The sequence below is a fragment of the Xiphophorus hellerii genome, chromosome 1 (assembly GCF_003331165.1).
Source record: "Xiphophorus hellerii strain 12219 chromosome 1, Xiphophorus_hellerii-4.1, whole genome shotgun sequence".
NCBI lineage: Eukaryota > Metazoa > Chordata > Actinopteri > Cyprinodontiformes > Poeciliidae > Xiphophorus > Xiphophorus hellerii.
The window spans coordinates 16,084,862-16,104,814 of record NC_045672.1 but is presented as its reverse complement, the minus strand read 5'-3'; the positions used below and the strand labels follow the sequence as shown (position 1 = coordinate 16,104,814).

General features: G+C 41.5%; 1 protein-coding gene across 8 annotated transcripts in view; it reads left to right on the top strand.

Annotated features, from left to right (window-relative positions):
* The window catches only part of kmt2d (lysine (K)-specific methyltransferase 2D), a 37,918-nt gene that overhangs the window by 420 nt on the left and 17,545 nt on the right, over positions 1-19,953 (top strand). For 2 of the 8 annotated variants that reach the window (XM_032574553.1, XM_032574506.1), the window contains exons 2-34: positions 2,097-2,179; positions 2,599-2,707; positions 2,833-3,035; positions 3,143-3,252; positions 3,354-3,516; positions 4,443-4,614; positions 4,733-4,847; positions 5,258-5,436; positions 5,935-6,194; positions 6,293-6,412; positions 6,835-7,589; positions 7,694-7,807; positions 8,651-8,764; positions 8,861-8,965; positions 9,040-9,221; positions 9,492-9,656; positions 9,855-9,964; positions 10,089-10,130; positions 11,211-11,399; positions 11,485-11,658; positions 11,904-12,026; positions 12,700-12,821; positions 12,924-13,059; positions 13,166-13,246; positions 13,339-13,413; positions 14,270-14,428; positions 14,950-15,019; positions 15,193-15,428; positions 15,538-15,611; positions 16,989-17,039; positions 17,118-18,734; positions 18,824-19,000; positions 19,350-19,489. In XM_032574553.1, the coding sequence (XP_032430444.1) occupies positions 2,131-2,179; positions 2,599-2,707; positions 2,833-3,035; positions 3,143-3,252; positions 3,354-3,516; positions 4,443-4,614; positions 4,733-4,847; positions 5,258-5,436; positions 5,935-6,194; positions 6,293-6,412; positions 6,835-7,589; positions 7,694-7,807; positions 8,651-8,764; positions 8,861-8,965; positions 9,040-9,221; positions 9,492-9,656; positions 9,855-9,964; positions 10,089-10,130; positions 11,211-11,399; positions 11,485-11,658; positions 11,904-12,026; positions 12,700-12,821; positions 12,924-13,059; positions 13,166-13,246; positions 13,339-13,413; positions 14,270-14,428; positions 14,950-15,019; positions 15,193-15,428; positions 15,538-15,611; positions 16,989-17,039; positions 17,118-18,734; positions 18,824-19,000; positions 19,350-19,489 (6,491 nt within the window). In that variant the 5' untranslated portion in view covers positions 2,097-2,130. Of the gene's footprint in view, positions 1-1,474; positions 1,601-2,096; positions 2,180-2,598; positions 2,708-2,832; positions 3,036-3,142; positions 3,253-3,353; positions 3,517-4,442; positions 4,615-4,732; positions 4,848-5,257; positions 5,437-5,934; positions 6,195-6,292; positions 6,413-6,834; positions 7,590-7,693; positions 7,808-8,650; positions 8,765-8,860; positions 8,966-9,039; positions 9,222-9,491; positions 9,657-9,854; positions 9,965-10,088; positions 10,131-11,210; positions 11,400-11,484; positions 11,659-11,903; positions 12,027-12,699; positions 12,822-12,923; positions 13,060-13,165; positions 13,247-13,338; positions 13,414-14,269; positions 14,429-14,949; positions 15,020-15,192; positions 15,429-15,537; positions 15,612-16,988; positions 17,040-17,117; positions 18,735-18,823; positions 19,001-19,349; positions 19,490-19,953 lie in introns of those variants that run through there. The other 6 variants (XM_032574537.1, XM_032574515.1, XM_032574526.1 and 3 more) reach the window with 6 other exon arrangements.

Below are 19,953 nucleotides of genomic sequence, written 5' to 3'. Positions count from 1 at the left end.
CTGCCAGATGAATCTATCTAATTGCTGGAAAGCTAGCTGTGGTAACCTGTGTGTTCTCTTTCGGTTGTTCTGTACTGCTTGTATTCACATGGAGATCCACGTAAAATCCAGTTGTCATATTTCAAAACTACACGTCCCTGAGCGTAGTGTAGTTTCGGTTCTTGGGATTTCTTCGGGAAAGTTTGTAGCTGCGCCACAATAGGTAATTGTTAGCTTTGTAGAATTTTCGTCACTGATATGGATGCGTCTAATTGCTGGTTGGAACCAACCCTTTGAAGTCGGTGTTTACATTGAGAAAGTGCTTGGCTCTGCCATTATTCAGCTATAAACTCTTCATTGTAGTTCAGCAGCACCCCCCAGTTTCTGATTATTACCATTTTATATCCAGATTTAATACTGTTCGCAGTTAGTTTGCAACACTAACTATAATGTGAAGACTTGCCGACATCGTGTTTATTACTTTTGCTTCGATCAATTCTGTTTTTCCTTTACAGCAAAGCGTATGGTATATCTTCGGAAACGTGTCGTCTCAAAGCGTGTTAGTGCTGGGCGATCGGATTGTGAAATGTGCGCCTTGTTTTGGAGTGTTTTTCCGAGTGTTTCTCGCTCCCGATTGAGAACAGCGATGCAATGTTAAGACTGCTAAAGAGATTGTGTCCATTAGCTCAGTAACATTCCCACTCGTTTTGATGCAGTTTGTAGAATAATCTCGGGATGGTTTTTACTGTGCACGTCTGTGGCGTCTTATTGTGGGAGTTTTGGTTGTAGTTGTAAAAAAAAAAAAAAAAAGCCTGCTTTTAGGATCGTTCAGGTTTTGCACGGGGAGCATATCTTTCTTTGAATCCGAGTAATTTTTATTTAAGGCCCCAAATACAATATTTTGACCCCACACATCACTTCCCCTCTGTTCGTATTTCCTCCATAAAAAATGAGGATATGTTTGTAATATATGCATGATCATTCAAATAGATGTGACAGAAATTTTTTCTTAACCCTAACTGTTACCCCTGATGTTTATTCGTATTAATTATAATTTCTAATTTAAAAATGATCCTTTTTGTTAACATCGTTTGCCTTCAAGCTGTCTAAAAGTGGCGCTTTTGAGTGAATTCGTTAAAAAGAAAAAAAAAAGAAACCAAAAACAAAACTATGTCATCTACTTCCATTTACTTTTATACAATGAAAAGGAAACATTACGAAACGCATGCACTCAAGGCTTCTGACACAATAATTGTTTTGTAATACACGAAGAGCCACTTGGAAAATTAATTACTCATGTATTTATATGCACACGAGTCGTCGCACTTATTGTTCTCTTATTTCTCATCTATTATGTGGGAAAAAAAACCCCGATTTGCCTTCATTGTTTGTTTTATGAGCGCTTGAGCGCTTCAATCCCCATGGCGGAACTATTATTTCTCAGTGGCCGTGTTCTGCACGAAAAGGGCTCCGCTGCAACAGGAAGCTCTTTATAAGGAAGTTGTATTTTCTTTGTGTATCCCGTTTTGTGGCTGTTTAATTAAACAAAACGCAGCTTAGTTGCGAGCTCGAGTGCTTTTTGTCCACGGAGACTTCATCGACGTGGATTATGCATCGCTTGGTAAATAAGTTGGATCGTTAAAAGCCATTTCTGAATGGTCGCTCGTACGTAACCTTCGCGGTATTTTCATGAGTTGGCGTTAAATCTCGGTTGCATTAATAGTAAAGCCACCAAATTAACACATGGGAATCAAAGGAAAGTCTACATGTGGCTATCTTATTAAATTAGCTGTGTCGCTGATTTAGTATTTTACGTTGAATTGTTTAATGCAGTGTTGTGCATCCGATGCTTGTTTTTATTCTAGATATTTGAGCTTTTTCAGTTTTCAGATTGCAATCAGTCCCTTGCATTTTTATAGATGTGTAGTTTGTAACCCTTTACTGTCAGTGTTTTATCCAAGTTGTTAGGTATTTCAAGTCAGCAGGCTTATTCTCGATGGTTTTGCCCATTTCAGAAGTGAAGGAAATCATTCCAATAATTTTGATATGTGCTAATAGTTTTGTCATACCTGCCCTGTTTTTGATCCACAATTTTGCAATTTGGTTTTGTGTTGTAGATCTCTGATAAGGAGGTCAAAATTTGTACGTGGAATGGACGAGCAGAAATCGAACTGCGAAGAGAATGACTCTGAACCAACAGGTAAAGTTATCATGGTATTCCATTTCATACCTGCTCCAATTAAGCTTTTTCTAATTGATACTGATTTCTAACTTTCTTTCTGTTGAGTATTTTTTATAATCCTAAGGATTATAGCAAATAATGGAAAAAATGCTTGTTATGTTCTCAGATGCACTGAATTTTAATCCAGCGGAAAATTGTTCTGTTGGTTGATGTGTTTATGATCCAAAATTAGTTGGGAGTTCTTGAATGTGATGCATTTAATATTTAAAAGAAGAGAAAAAAATGCCTTCTTTTGTTATACTTACTGATGCATCTTTACTTTGGATATTGTTTTTTTTTATGTGGAGATGGATCTCTAATTTAATTTGAACTAAGCAGTAATAAATATTTTAATATCTTTATATATTTGTTTTATTTATACTTTTTGTATTTGCTAGCAGATGATAGCGCCTCTGGACACCAGCCAGTCTCCCTCCAGGAGTCGTCCAAAGTCTCTCCTGCTGCAGACGAGTCTGGTGTTGATGCAACCTCCTCCAGCACACCTGTGTAAGTTCCCTGTTTGCCTCAGAATTGCCTGTTTCTTTAATACAAGATGATGTTCATGATTTGTATCGTCTTATTAAAGTTCTAAATATATATATATACTTTTTTAATCATTATTATGTGGACAGAGAATGCATTCGTGCCTGTGCCCTTTGTAATTGTGTGGAGCGGAGTTTGCTTGGGCAGCGGGAACTGCGACACTTCAGGTCGTCGTTGGAGCGACCAACTCAAAAGCCATCAGCTTTCCCACTGCCACTACCTGGAAATGATGACCTGTCTTCCATTGGTTTTTCTGACTCTTCTTGTCTGACAGCACTCTTTGATGACTCAGGTTAAGCTCAAAATATGTTTCTATGCTGTTTCAGCATTGCAAGGCAGCCATGTTCTTCTTTTGTTGACATTTGTGAGGTATTTTCTGTTTATTGTTGTGATGAGCAGGTGGTTGTTGGGTCCACCACTGGTGTGCGGTGTGGTCAGACGGGGTGAAGCAGACGAAAGACGAGGAGCTGGAGGACGTGGATAAAGCTGTTATCTCAGGGACTCAACGGGTGAGTCTGCTCTCCATCAACTTTACTTAGAGTGTAAAAGAAATATTAAATGAGCACTTTTGTCAGGAAATTGAGTGCTTTCGTCTCTTGGTTTATTTCAGCTTTGTGAATATTGCAAAAGACTGGGTGCAACCATACAATGCCATGTAGACGGCTGCTCGCGATTTTACCACTTCCCGTGCTCTGCAGCCAGTGGATCCTTCCAGTCCATGAAGCAGTTGGTCCTCCTCTGTCCAGAGCATATAGACAAGGCTGAGGAGTTGGGTAAGAGACGTCCTCTGTGACTCACTTATAACTTTGAGTGTGCTTGTAGTATAGGAGGTATGTCATCAGCTGTCCAACAGCTACTCTTCTTGCTCCTGTGTTTTGATTAGTAACTGTGTTATTACTGCCCGTTATTATTTTTAAGTTCGTACAAGGTAGAAATCCAGTGAAATGTGAGCACAGTTAGCACTTACCAGGTTCAGAATTGACTTTTTTTTTAACAAATCTTAAAGGATTTGACTGTAATTTTCCATTAAAAAAATGCTGAATTCTCTGACACTGTTGGAAATCTTGTTCCATTGTTCCAAATTGTTGCACTTAATAAATCAATTAACTGAAATTCATTCTGATCACTAAAAATTAAGTTGTATTTGTCAGAGATAATTAGTTGGTTCTTTGATGCAGCACTTTAAAGGGGGGGGGGGGGGATATTTTTGTGAGTTTGAGTTGACATTTGAATGGTTACAATGTAAAATAAAGGATCATAAATTACTGTAGAATCTTGGGTTTTGAAACACTGTTGCTGACCTGACTTGTTTTATGTACAAGAATGACCTTGGTATAATTTAAATGTTCTTTCAGGTGGTAGTGGTTTTGTCAGGCAAGTTTTTAATGTGTTCCTGATATTGTTTAACCTTTATGTAGCTCCTAATCCTTTTCTTCACTTGTCTGTTGTACACAAAAGACACTTTTATTTATTTTTTTATTTGTTCTTCTTGTAGATGGGATTTATTAGTCCTTTAGATATTCATTGAATGATAATTTTATCAGTTAGTTTCTTTACTTGTATGCATCCATGAAAGCATTGTGAAATGTTTTTTTTTTTTTTTTGTGGTGATATGAAATTGTATTCAACCGCGGGTGTATCAGAAATTGAAAAAAAAAAACCCAGATGATGCAATTTTCCCTTTGCAATCTGCTTACAGCTGGTGAGGAGGCCTGGTGTGCAGTGTGCGATTCAGTTGGGGAGCTCACAGAGCTACTTTTCTGCACGGGTTGTGGCCTCCATTATCATGCATCCTGTCTGGAAATTGGTGCCACGCCCGTCCAGCGGGCAGGATGGCAGTGCCCAGAGTGTAAAGTGTGCCAGACTTGCAGGTAAGTTCAACATGTGGACAAACTACATCCGCACTTAAGATTTGGGCTGAATATCTTTGTTTGAAATGACATTTGTATTGTTTTAAAATAATACCAAGTTATTTAATTTCACTATTAGACAACCAGGAGAAGACTCCAAAATGTTGGTGTGTGATGCTTGTGATAAGGGATATCACACGTTCTGTCTCCAACCAGCCATGGATTCTCTTCCCTCTGACCCTTGGAAATGCAGAGTTAGTCACTTTTTGTTTTTCGTCTCTATTAGCAGTAATACTGTCTATTACTATCTATGACATTTTTGCTATTTATAAGATTTTGTTGTGTTAATCATCTGGCAGTGAATAAAAACCAAAACAAAACCTAGAAAACCTTTACTAACATCCTCTGAAGTGGTATTAAGGATTAACCATACACACAAAAACAATCTAATGTTGTAAAAGTCAGAAAATTGTACAACATGTTTACAAGAATAATTATCTACTTTTAGACAGATTAAACTGTAGATTATGTGGAGAGGACTTGTTGCGCATTATAGTAAAACCATATTAATGTGTTAACTGTTAGAATTTAGCTGTTGGAATGAAATATGCTCTCCATTTTGAGGAATTGGTCCTTATTATCACCATGTCCTGTTTTTCCACAGAGGTGCCGTGTGTGTATGGAGTGCGGTGTCCGTGGGTTGACGCTGCCAGGTTCGGCCCAGTGGTTTGAAAACTACAACATGTGTGAAGAGTGCCAGCAACACCGCAGCTCAGTGTGTTGCGTTTGCAGCAAAGCTGCCAACCCATCTGTTGGGCTTCAGTGTTGCGGCGTATGCCACAGGTCAGCTTAACACACAGTGGAGATTTAAATTATGTTTATTAGAGATGCACCACTCTGGCCTTTCTTGACCGACACACATTTGCAGTTTTCTTTCAGTTCTCGCCTGTTCATTCAGATTTATCCAGGAATATAATGCACACAAAAAGTTTGCTGAATGTTTTTCTGATTTATCAGATTTTGTGTTTTTGAACCTAAAAATCAATTAAGAATTTACAAGATTATGTCTAGATTATGCTCATGTCTCTCACCTTTTATCTGTTGTTGTTGAACTCCAAAAATGTAATCAAAATACACACTGTAGTTTGACTGTTATAGATTGGAAAATTAAGGAAACTTATATTTTTCATGCATTTGAAAAAACGTAATTTTTCAATATTTGACCTGCTGATCTATTCCAGCTTGTACTCAATCAATTTTTGCATCTTGGTGCAAGCTGATGTTCTTGTAATACAACTTTTCTGTTTTTTTTATTTTGTTTTGTTTTTTTGCTTTCTTCAGATGGATGCACATCGAGTGTTCTTCACTGGGAGAGCTTTCAGAAGCCAAGGACATCTGTCTTCTTTGCAAGGAGGATCAGCAGCAACCTGCTGGTCAGACCTGCATGGACGACATTCAGTCTGGAGAGGAGATGACAATCCAAGCTGACCTGGTCACTGAAATGGCAGCAGATTTATCAGAAGGAACTCCTGGACAGAAGGGTGCAACCGGGATGGACGTTGTGAAAGATGAACCTCAGAAAGACGCCCCCATGGATTTGGGTATGTTAGAATTTCAAAGAACCTGAAAAAGTTAAAGCTTTAAAGAGAAAAAAAAAACAGTTCTGGCTTTTTAATGAGCTCATTTTTATTTGGTTTAGGTTTGGAGTCTACAGTAGTTCACTCAGCAGATGTTAAGGGGAAGGAAGTGAAGCAAGAACCGCAGGCGGCAGCAGAAGGATCCACCTGTCAAGAGTCATCTGCTTCAACTGTGTCTACAGGTGAACAAAAATAATTATTTAAATTATTTTGAAATAATTAGAAAGTTGTCTGTTTTTTGTGCTTCTCAATAAATTAGAATAACTGAGAAACATTTATTTCAAGTATTAATTTTAAAACAGCCGTCCCTAATAATGTTGTCGTGCTGCTAAAAATACTGTGCAATGACAATAAAGGTAATCTAGAAATGAAACTCCTACATAAACATATAAATGAATTAAACACAAAGTGTTTAATTCATTTATTTTCATTGGTGGTAGATGAACAGACATAAACACTTGACGTGTAGCACTGTCTAATAAACCTAAATGGTTTTTAAATTTTTTTGTATCTAATATGCGAACGTTAATTCACTTTTTAAAATGTTTTTTTTAGATATGTGCGTGTATTTCTAATGCTAATAATGACTTATTTTTAAATCCAGCTTGTGCTACAACGGAACAAGGAGCCACTTGTCTTACTGCTGATGAACGGAGATCAGAAGAAATGCTCTGTGAGAAGACTCGAAGCTCGCCCTCCCGGGTCTTCTCAGCAGAAACTCAGTGTGACATTAACCCTACACCAGAGCCCACCGCATCATCACACCAAGCAACTGGAAGCATGGAGGAGGAAAAGCAAGAGTCCACCCTCTCTGGGACAGAAGCTTCGGAGGAGTCGTTACAGAGCGGCTGTGCCGTTGAACCGTTCAGAAAGGATGCGCAGAGACCAGCGGCCTTTTCTGCTTCTGTGGACAAACCCGAGCTGCCGTCCATGGACTATAGACCCGAGAGGAGTCGATGTCAAGACCTCCAGTCGCCTTCCACAACCTCGCCATCAGCAGATGCACAAGACGCGCTTTCTGCCATGGACGTGGACGCGAGGTTGCTTCCTCAGTCCGAGGAGGAAGACGAAGACGAGGACGACGAGCAAATGAAAGGACATCATTTGGACATAAAGCAGGAGCTGCAGGCAGTGAAGCCCGAGCTGCTACTGGACGAGATGTCCAGCAGCAGCGGCTTCCTGGGCTCGCCCGGAGAACCGGACAATCAGCTGGCCATGGAACTCGGACTGGTTCCCGCCAGCCGTTCCCACGGCGATAACCTCACAGAGACCGACGACTCGCTTCCCTTTGATGCCCTCAGGAGCGACAGAGAGAAGGCGAAACGGAGAGGGTCGCCGGGCCGTTCACGGGTCAAACAGGTCAGGTCACCATGGCGTTGATTTTAATATCTGAAGGGTTAAAGTGTTTTTTATGACAAAGTGCCTTTTAGGTTGTTCATTTCTCCTTTTATTTGAACTTGTAGGGGCGAAGCAGCAGCTTCCCTGGAAAGCGGAGACCTCGGGGTGGCGGCGCAGGAAGAGGGCGTGGCGGGAGGTCACGCCTCAAAGCCATGGCGTCCTGCATTGATGCCTTTTTGGTGAGCTTTCCAATCATCTGGACTCAGAGCTCTTGTCTCGAAAAGTCCAAAACCTCTTTGGGCATCTATGAAATGTACAAAAATGTCAACACTCAATTTTGATGAAACCTGATCAATGCGTCTCTTATGATCCGTCATAAAACTGAATTACAGCCAAAGTTTTTTCATACACAAAGTGAAATGGAATTAAATTATGTTTTTTAGTTTTTCATGGCCTTTGGAAGATGTAAAGGAAGCACAAATATTGTACACACATATCAGGAAAAAAAAAAAAAAAAACTCTTACTGGGGAATCCTCAAGAGCCAAAAATTAACTGAAGTAAGGACAAAATTTTAAACCTCCAGATATATTTTGGGAATATTTGCAATCTGAAAGCCCAAAAGAAACACTGGGACAACACTATATGTCAATATAGCTGGTAGCAAAGTGTAAATTAGCAACAACAGGTTTCAAGGGAAAGCCAATCAGAGAACAGATGAAGTGCTCTGAATGGCTTCAGCTAACTTTCTGTTTAAAATTATATTTAATGCTTGGATTTGAATGATGTCACAGTCGGGATAAAGTGAGACACATCCATGTCCTTGTAATAATATTTCATTATGATTAGTAAAAGCAATCATGGATCATTCATTTTTGTTCACAAATGTTTGTGTGTAGATGCTCAGAATTGAAAAGTTGTCAGGAAAGGTGTGGATGTGGAAATTGTGGGACTCTACAATTAATGCTATTTTTTCTCTCTTTTACATTTGTTACTCCTCCTGAGTAACAAATTAATGAATACAAATTTGTACTTAATAGGATTTTTTCCTATAATTAAACACATCTGTTATCCTTTCTTTCAGCTAAGCATGACCTCAGACACTGGACTAAGCAAGGAGGAAGACGACGAGGAAGACGACACCATGCAGAACACGGTGGTTCTGTTCTCAAACACAGACAAATTCGTCCTGCTCCAGGTACAACACTTTTCGTTCGCTGTGGTTTGTCACAAAAAATAAAAATTCCCAAGCGGCGCGTATCTCTATCTGACTCCATGCTCTTGTCTGTTTCAGGACATGTGTGTGGTGTGTGGCAGTTTCGGAAAGGGCTCAGAGGGCCAGTTGCTAGCTTGCGCTCAGTGTGCCCAGTGTTACCACCCTTACTGTGTGAACAGCAAAGTAGGAACTGCTTCAGTTACGTCTATAATACTCAATTTGCCAAAGCGTAGATTTAAGCGCGTTATCTTCTTCAGATCACCAAGACGAAGCTCCGTAAGGGCTGGCGTTGTTTGGAGTGCATCGTGTGCGAAAAGTGTGGGAAGGCGTCGGACCCGTCCCGTCTGCTGCTCTGTGACGACTGCGATGTCAGCTATCATACCTACTGCCTGGACCCTCCCCTGCACACTGTGCCGAAGGGGGGCTGGAAGTGCAAATGGTAAAGAAGAAGTGTGCAGTAGTCTTCACAATTCTGTTCCTTTTGAACTAGGTCAAATGGAAATGAGTACATGCACATTTGCATATTATGTAAAACACTGAAATAGCATCTCAGCTCCGCATTAGCAATTTAAAGTCTTCTTGCTCTGTCTTTTTCTTTTGTAGCATTGAATAAATCAAAAAAATTTTCCATTGTAGCATTTGTTTTAATAATAATAATAATACAGTTTTACTAGATCAGTGTAAGATTGACCCGATTCCTTCCGTGCAGGTGTGTGTGCTGTGTCCAGTGCGGCTCCAGCTCACCAGGCTTCCACTGCGAGTGGCAGAACAACTACACACACTGCGGGCCGTGCGCCAGCCTCGTCACCTGTCCGGTCTGCAGGGAGAACTTCATGGAAGAGGAGCTGCTGCTGCAGTGTCAGTACTGCGACCGGTGCGTGCTGCGCTCCCTACATCCGCACATGCCAAGAGAATCTTAAGAATTCATGGGGATGCGGCTAATGACGACAAGCGGGAGATAGATTATTCATGGCGTTTTCTCGTCATAAATTATTCCATAACATCTTTTGATTTTGTTGGCATTTACGAAAGGTGTGTGTGTGTCGGCGTGTTTTCCTGTGTGCCTGTGCAGATGGGTCCATGCTGTTTGCGAGAGCCTGTACACAGAGGATGAGGTGGAGCAGGCCTCCGATGAAGGCTTCGCTTGCACATCCTGCACGCCGTATGTTCCAAAACCCGTGGGTGAGTCTCAGAATGACGAAGCCGACGAACCGAAAGCGAATATCACTGTGTCAAGATTTTCTTCAATGCACTGATGTCATGATTTACTTTTGCTTTCTAATTCTTCTTCCTGTTTTCTCTGTAGTAGAGTCAGCTATTATGGCTTCAATAAAGATCAAAGAGCCAGGTTAGTAGATTTTATTGAATTATCTACAGGTGCATCTCAGTTGATTAGAATAATGAGAAGTTCATTTATTTTTGTAATTTAGTTCAAAAAGTTTCATTTGCATATAGTTTAAATTCATCACAAACGGAGTTAAATATATAAACTGTTTTTTTTTTTTCTGGTCATTTTTAGGTTGTGGCTTTAAAGATGATGAAACAAGCATTAATAGTTTCCGTTTTTTATTGAGAAATGTAGGGTCACAGCCTTGAACAATCATTGGCTGTATCCAAAAATATTAACGGGAAGTTGAGTGGAGGCAAAACATGTGGTATATAAGGGTACACAAGAAGAATAACTGCAACCTGATGGTTTGTCAAGCAATGCTCTTTCAAGAGTTGCAAACTTGAGCTGCTGCTGAGTCAGTGCCTCTTTGCTGTAGAGCAGGGGTCTCAAACTCCAGTCCTCGAGGGCCGCAGTCCTGCAACTTTTAGATGTGCCTCTGCTGCACCACACCTGAATAGAATAATTAATTCATTAGCAGGACTCTGGAGAACTGATCTACACAAGGAGGAGGTAATTAAGCCATTTCATTCCAGTGTTTTGTACCTGTGGCACATCTAAAAACTGCAGGTCTGCGGCCCTCGAGGACTGGAATTTGAAACCCCTCCTGTAGAGCTTCTGATTTCCTTTTCCAGTAGGACTTGGCATCTTATCACAGTGCAAAAAATTACTAATATTTGCTTGACTAATCAGAAGACAGGCAGATTACCTCCGTGCCATGCTGCATTGGTGCAGTAATTCATGCAAAAGCAGCCCTAACCAAATGTTGAGGACATGTAATGTGCAATATATTTATGTACTTTTCAGCTGGATGATATTTCTCTATTAAAAATCTCTTATGATTGGTTTTATTTAATACACAAACTTTCTGGGAAATGTCATTTTATGTTTTCATTACTTGCAAATAATATATATAAAAAACAAAAAAACAAAAACTGAAATGCACCTGCAATGGCACGTTGTAGTTTCCTGTTTTTTGGGGGGGGTTTTTTCGTCTTTTTTTTGTCCCGAGTCGCTTAGATTTGAAAAATTTTTCCACAGAACCCCAGTTCTACCGTCTGGAGGGCGTGTGGCTGACCGAGTCGGGCATGTCCCTGCTGCGCAGCATCTCCATGTCTCCCCTGCATAAGAGACGGCAGCGTCGCTCTCGTCTCGGCACTCTGTGCTGCGACGGCGGCCCTGATGGAATGGATATGAGGGAGGTCGAAGGAGACGGTGACGACGGAAAAGGTCTGCTCGGTTTCACCACATCTGACGGCTGATTAACATTCGTCTGTGTTGGGTTTGTTCTTTAAGCGTTACTTTGAATTATTAGGCTGTGGTGAGCCGATGGATTGTGAATCCAAGATGGAGGCACCAGGGAGTCCTGACAGAGAAGGTGGCGAGAGGGACGCTGGCCCGGAAGGCATGGGGGACTGTGACGGTCTCAAAGGCGGAGCCGACGAGATGGAGGACAGTAAGAAGAGGAAACGAAAGCCCTACAGACCAGGTAAGCCTCCTGGGATGTTAGACATTTTAACTCCTACATAATTTTTTGTTCTCAGCAGTTACAAGATCTGGAATAAGTATAAACACACCTGTAACTTTTTCAAATTTTGTTCCATTGCGGCCCTGGTGGAAGGTTTAGTGTGTAGTTCTGCTCCACTCCAGTCTTGCACTTGATTGAAACGGAATAAATTCTTCTGGATGACAGTTTTTTCAAAATAAATTAAATTTCTTATTCGTGTGTTTTAGGGATTGGGGGCTTCATGGTGCGACAAAGGAAGTGTCACACACGCTTAAAGAAGGAGTTCTTTGCCCAGCTGGCTGGAGAGACCACGTTAGATGGACAGCCAATTGAGCGAACCATTGAAGAAGGTTGGAGTCAACAGATTGCCAGATTTTATTGTTTAGTAGATTTTTCGTTAAGAACATCTTAATGCTGTGTGCTGTTAACAGTCAAAAATGTTTGGAGAATGTATAATGTAATAAGTGCTTTAAATTCAAAGTACTTCCTGTGTGGAAAGGAAATAAACTCACTAGAACCTGGATTTACTGATATTTAGCCTCTCTTTGATTTACATTGACATGGTGAGGTCAAATTGTCATATGATTTAAGAAAGTAAATATGGAAACAAAACTTTGATTAAGGCAGAGATCTTAATTTACTTGAATTACTTGAGCAGCAGGCACTGAAATGATGGAATGTGTACAACTCTACCTTGCTTTGGAAATAATGTGTGCATGAACTACTTTATTACCATATATCTGCTTTAATATTGGTATTGGCTGATGTTAATAATTTTTTAAAGTATCGTAGTATGGAGAGTTGAACTGAGGTCAATTTTTTCTCCAAGTTATCAAAAGGCTAGCAAAATACATATAATGTTGGTAACTATAGGTTATCAGGCATAATAGCAAAATTTATATTGGATATTGGTATCGGCCCAAATTTTCCAAAGTTATATCCCATCATCCTTGATGTGAACTGACTCTTAGCCTTTTATATGCATATGGTTGAAGTGAATGCTATGTGTGTGATTGTGTGTAGGTCCTCACCCGGACACAGACAACATCATGGATCCCAAACCAGCAGAAGGTGAAGAACAGGCCAAGAAGCGCCGGGGCAGAAAAAAGAGCAAATTGGAGGACATGTTTCCAGCTTATCTCCAGGTTTGTACACTCTCTGTCACTCCTGTGCTTAAAAAGGTTGTGACATCTAAATTATTCAACGATTTTTAACATTCATATACAAAATCTGCTTCTGCGTTTCAGGAGGCCTTCTTTGGTAAGACACTAATAGACTTGAGTAAGAAAGCTGTGATGGTAGCTCCAGGCCAGAGGCCGGGTGCATGCCTTGTGCAGCCTGTGTTACTAAAGCCAGCCGGAGTCCAAACTGCTGCCCCAGAAGGTAGGAACGCCTAAATGAAGCAGTGACACAGTCCTGAATGTTGCACACTGAGCTTGGCAAATGTTCATCGACTCATCTTTGTACTTCTCTCTCTCTCATGCTGAAGCCAAAGATCGGGCTGTGGATGGGAGTTTTCCTGTAAAGCGAGAGGGGGGTGAAGTACCCCAGCCTCAGGGAGACGGCACAGGTAAGACCTTCTGGGGATGTCGAGGGAAACATATTCATTACAATTATACTAAAGCTGTTCAAGATTAGCTCAAAAATCTTCCATAATTTTAGGAATTCCCATTCCTTCCTCAGCAGTGAAGGAGCAGTCAGCTCATCTCCATGACACTGAGCCAGAAAAAAGTGAAGGTAATTACCTGATTCTAATTAATTAACATATTTTCTGGGACTTTTATTTACTCTGCCTGTTTTTTTGGGGGAAAGTTTCCACCTGGTGGAAACTCCTAACGCCCCAGCGCCCAGGTTTCACTCAGCGGCTCACAGTGAAAGTGGGAGTCTATCCTCCACTGCGATTCTCAGCGTTAAACCTGTTATGAATGATTTGTTCAAAGTGACCTCACTTGATAACTTGTATAGCATTATTAGAAACCCAATGGAGAGGTGTAATTTTAAAGAAATTGTGCTGATGCCAATTTTTATGTTTTTTCACTTTGGGCGACCAGGAGAGTCGGCCCCAGTCACTGTTGTAATCGATACATTTTGTTCAATTCAGTGTTTGCAGTCTGAAACATTATGGTTTAAAGTCAGAGGAAGTTTGTAACACTCAGAAATATTTAATAAATAAATAAGCAATACCACACAGCAGCAGTAGAAGAGCATAATTTTTGAGACAAGAGGAGTGGATGTAGTTTTTCATATGTATCTTGGAAATTAAATCATTTTAATCGTAACATGGTGCTTTGAATGAAGGATTCCCCCCCTCCCTGTTTTGAAACATCTTTAACCACATTTATATATCTACCAGAAAGCTTTAGACCGTTTTAAACTGATATACACATACCATTAAAGATTTGAGCAGTTTAAGAAGTTTAGGAGGATCTCTTCATGAAACTCCATCCAAAGTTCATTTGTAAATGAATAACCACTATGGAAGCCTGCTATTGAGAGGTATCTATCTGTGTATTTGCATGAAACATAAAACGAACGGTCTAGTACTGCAAACTTTCCAAATACTCAGTTTTTCATTCCCTTTTGCTTGTGACAGGTCTTCCACAGGGAGTGGAGAGTCAGGACTCTGAGCAGTTCTTCAGGAAGGTTCTGGGTGTGTCAGACGGTACTTCTTTAGGGGGGATGAAGCCCATCTTGGAGGGCACTAAGGGAGAGTTAAATCGCAGTGCTGTCCCACAAAGAGCCCTCCCCTCAGGTGTGTAAAATAGACTGTCCTCTAGTTTTAATTCATTTATCTATGTTTACTGGATCTGGTTCAGGCATGAAACAAATCAGAGAAATTCATCCATCTGAATCTTTATCAACACAACAAAGTTCTCAAAAGTTAACTTAAGTTATGAAAATTCAGTCCAGATTTCACAAACCTTAGTTTTATTGATTCTTAACATGTTGATGTTTTAACATGCATAAATACACAATCTTAACTGCTCCATCAGAAGCTAAACTCAGTGTATGATTTCATGTTTTAGAAAACCAAAGAAGAAAATCCAGTGAAAAATGTGTAGCGAACTGTGTCTGTTGCGCTGACGTAATTTGCAGAATAACATCATTAAATACTTCACTTCATTTCTCTTTTTAAACTGATAACTGAGTTATCAACAAAGATTTTAATATCGTGGGTTTTATCAATATTAAAGTAGTTTCTGTCACATGTCTTATAATAACTGAAGTACAGATGAGTCATGTGTGTATATTTAATCTTTGTTTCCCTTATAGGGCCGCTGCCCTCTGCTGGAATGATGGATGCTTTTCCTGGCCTCTCCCAGTCTCCCTTCTTTGAAATGCGGTAGGACCAGTACCGAACTGCTTAGCTCTTATTAGTTTACTGAAATACTTATTATATATAAACAGCTGTTAAAAATGACCGATTTACATTTTGAAGTTATCAGGTATCTCTGCTATTTATACTAAGTTTAGCTCTTATAGTTACAAAAGTCGATGTTGTTTTGTGACTTGCAGAGAGAGAGGACTGTTCAGTCCTGATGGGGGTGAGGAGAGCCCCTGGGCCACCCCCTCAACCCCAGTGACGCCCTCCTCTCCGCCCACTCCCACGGAGGCAGAAGGTGATGGACTGTCCTACAACCAGCGAAGCCTCCAGCGCTGGGAAAAAGACGAGGAGCTCGGAGAGCTCTCCACCATTTCTCCGGTTCTTTATGCCAATACCAATTTCCCCTCGCTGAAACAGGACTACCCAGGTTAGTGAGCTGGGAAATACTTCACAGCCTAGTTTGAGATCACTATGTCAAAATTAGACTTTCGGAGGTTTATGGAGCAACTGCTAAATGTTTCCCTTTTTTTTCCCAGACTGGGCAAGTCGCTGTAAGCAGATTATGAAGATCTGGAGGAAGGTGTCTGCTGCTGACAAGGTTCCATACTTGGTAGGTTTATTCTGGGGTAGAAATATCACAGGTAGCATTTAAATGGGCTTCAGTGGAAATCAGAAGATGGGGAGGGGCTTATTGCAATGCTCATCCAAGACTAAATAGACATAATCCCTTACAGCTCTTGTTGGTGTGAAATGGTTTGTATCCCATTTACGTACAGTACAGACCAAAAGTTTGGACACACCTTCTAATTCAATGGGTTTTCTTTATTTTCATGACTATTTATAAGGCAGAAATCCCACTTATTAACCTGACAGGGCACACCTATGAAGTGAAAACCATTTCAGGTGACTACCTCTTGAAGCTCATCAAGAAAATGCAGAGTGTGTGCAAAGCAGTAATCCCAGCAAAAGATTGCTACTTTGAAGAAACTAGAATATAAGGGGTATTTTCAGTTGTTTTACACTTTTTTGTTTAGTGCATATTTCCACATGTGTTATTCATAGTTTTGATGCCTTCAGTGTGAATCTACAAAGTCAATAGTCATGAAAATAAAGGAAACTCATTGAATTAAAAGGTGTGTCCAAACTTTTGGTCTGTACTGTAGATTGAAACTGTTAAAAGTTTAGAAAAACATGTTATAATGGCAGTTTTTGGTATGTTTTCAACCAGCAGCGCTGTGTGACATTTTGGCGATGACTATATCTGTTGCGATTTGTGTTTATTTTCTGCTTTCTTCTCCATCTCATCTGTGCTTCCATCACTGTGTGACCTTTAGCATTATGGGCCGCATTATGCGTGATCTTTGTGAGCATCTTCTGCTCTGAGACACTGTCCACCTGGCTAAATATTACATTAGCATGTAAAATGCAACTTTATGACACTTGAAATATACCAACCAACAAATAATGCACTCCAAACAGTCCTTTACATTATGAACGTCATATAATGACCAACCTCAAATGGGAGCCTTATTGAATTAAATGTTTTTACCAACATGGACGTTAGAAAAATTAACTCCTGAATAAAACTTATAGAATCAAACATGCTGTTCAAAGTGAAAAGAACAATGTTTATCTTTTTGTCTTGTAGAAAACTCACTGAAAAACCCAGTCCTCATTATTATTGTTTTTAAACGCATCGGTTTTTAAACACCTAGAAACCTTAGTGGTTACACAGGTTGTTCTTGTTATAAAAAAGAGAACTTTTACAGTATATTTTTCATAATATACAGCATTTGAACCAGTTTATTTTATTTTGTAGTCAGTCACTTGATGCTTGTGAACTCTTATATTGGAAAGGGAAACCATATATTGACTTAAATAACCCCATTCCTAAATTGCGAATATTTTAATCTCTTGACAATTTTGTTTAGTTTTACAAAGTAAAAAAATAAATTAATTAATTAACCGGAATATTTTTCCATTGTAGCAAAAGGCCAAAGACAACCGAGCAGCACAGAGGATTAACAAGGCACAAAAGGCAAGTCACATTTTCATCATTCACCTGTATCATGTGTAAATCCCTACCTTCTTTAACTTTGTGTTGTTGAAATTACAGCAGGCAGAGAGTCAGGTGTGCCGCCCTGTCAAGACGGAGGCGGTGCGTCCTAAAGGGGAGCGGCCGACTCTACACCTCCACATCCCGCCCCCCTCAGGCTCCACGTCCATCTCTTCCCACCCGAGCTCTGCAGACAGCCCCTATTCCTTTCCTCCTGATTCGGGGTCATCTTCTGTATTTTTCTCAGATGGAGCTCTTAAGACCCCGTTGTCAGCTGAAAGCCGGACTGACCCCCTGGCTAAACTTCCTCCCCAGTCGCCCCTTTCTCACTCACATCCCAGCACACCCTTCTCCCATACTGGGGCCAGCCCTCTGCAGGCCTCTTCCTCAGGTTACCCCGCTTCCGGCCCACAGGGTCCTCCTCAGGGACGGCCAGACAGCCTCAGCCTTTTTGACATGCAACCAGGAACTCCTGGAACCCCTAGACGGGCCCAGCACGTTGATCCATACTTCAAATCGCAGCTGCAACAACAACAGGGTCTCCTCCTACATTCGCAGCAGGGCTCACAGGAGGCCTTAGGTCCTTCTGGAAGTCCCCATTCACGAGGCCCCAGCCTTGGGGAGTCACCGGTCTTCTCACCACTTCACAACACTCAGCATGTAGACCCTTTCAGAGGCCAGCCAGGGATGGGACGGTCAGACTTTGGTTCATCTTCATCCCCCTCTGCCGTGGCTTCCTCGCCTGTCAGTACAGGACAGCACAGAGCTGAGTTTAGTGCACCTTCTCCTCGATCTTCTGTTGCAGGAAGACTGGAGCTTTCTACTGGGTCTCCATTGGGAATGCTGGAGGCTGGGGATGGTCTATTCAAGGCCCCCATGACGCCTCGAATGCACCAGGGAGACGGTGGACCGCCTCATCCAGGAGCTTCCCCGAACCATCCTTCAGAGGGCTACCGCCAGTCTCCCTCGCATAGTTTCTCTGACCCTCACTCTCACCCGCAGGTTACCCCCAGACCGCAGTCAGGTGACAACTGTGGTCTGGGAGCCCAGAGACACCCAGCTACCCAGCAGGATCAGGGTCATAGAGTCCCCTCCAGTCCACAGTCCCAGGGTAGTGTCCCGTCTCCCCACACTCCTGGTGGCCTATCCTCCGACCCATATGCTGTCCAGTCTCCGGCTACTCCTCGTTTCCAGTCCCCAGACCCTTGTTCCAGGCCACCTTCTAGACCACAGTCCAGAGACCCCTATGCTGCTCTCCACAAACCTCCTCGCACTCCCTCTCATTCCTCCGAGGGAACTGGAAACTACAAAACATCGCCTCATCCCAACCAGCCCCCTCCTGGCCATCCCAACAGTAGTTCCACTGTGGACCCACTCTCTGGAAAACCCGCCTTTAATCGCAGCCCCAGCACGGGGTCTTACCTAAGCACCCAGCAGCAGAGCCCAGTGGTCCCAGGTCAGCCTCAGCAGACCCAGCCTCAGCTGACCCCAGGAGCAGACACCCTTGGTTCCAGGGCAATGCCTGGTTCTGAATCCCAGGAACTATCTGCTGTTCACCCTCCAGAGCTGCCTCATCAGCCGGCTGTGCAAGGCGCACAAGAAATGCCAGACATCTCAGCTGTGCAAGAACCTTCGCTAGTTGGACTGAGCCCATCTGAACTGGAGAAGTACAAGCAGGTATCAGAACTCTCAGAATCTGTTGTTTAAAAGTCAGTCGGTGCACGTCTTCTCTTTTGTAAACCACTGCTTGCGTTTTGTTTCAACAGCGGCAAAAGCTGAGGGACTTTATAATCAGGCAGCAAAGGCAGAAGATTACAATCAAACAGGAGAAAGAGGCTGCAGCTGCTGCAGCTGCTGGAAACGCTTCCCCAGGCTGGTCTGGAGGGGAGATGGGAGCTTTTCAACAGGATAAGACCCTCAGAGCTCCTCCACCTTACCCACAGGTAAACCTTCTGTAATAATTGCACAAGAAAGACACATTGTGATGATATTGTATTGTTGCAATATCATTAATGGCTACAATGACACAGTCACTATGGTGTGAAGAATTGAAAGCATGTAGCACAGAGACAGCAGGGGAAGATCTGTCAGCTATTGTGTGGATAATATCAGATGGTTATCTTCTTAATTGTTGGGAGAGAAATGGGAACTGATTGTTGTTTTTTTTACTTTGACGTGGCAAAAATTGTTATAAAACAATGAAGTTAACCTAACCATTCACAGAAAGATTTGATAGTATAAAACAAACAAGAATAAATAGACTGTACATTTAACTAGCTTTGCTTCGTTTAGGACCGTGTTGCTGCTGTTCCCTCTGAGGCTCAAGTTTCTGTTCCTGGGAAGATGCCCGTGGTCGGAGGAGGCATGGATGATAAGCTCATTCGCCCACCGCCTACAGGAACAGCTGCCATTATGGATACAAGTGGACTCAGGCAAGCTCTGTTATAAAGTAGAATCTTCAGTAATGTTGCTGTTATGTAATACCATTAATGACAATTTGAAAGCTGACCTTTAATGCTTTGATTCTCTACCTCAGAAGTGGGCTAAAGAGAGCTACGTTGGGCTTGAGTTTTGAATGCTAAAATAAAACTTGATAAGGGAAAGATCAAACATTAGTTAGAATAAACGTTCATTTTATACAGAGAGCTTCATGTTATATTTATATTGTAAGAAATACTACTTTTAAATAGTTTTTTGTGATGTCAAAAAGGAAAAGTGGAAGAAATTTGTAGCTGTTCTGTTTTCTTGGGTGGGACCATAAAACGATAACGATATCCATCACAATCAATATCAAACGGCTGGATGGCTGACCTTGCGCCCTGAGCACCGGGCTTAGCAAGTTTTCTGGGGGAAACACTGAGCTAAAAAGTTAGTTAACTATTGTAGGTTTATCTCA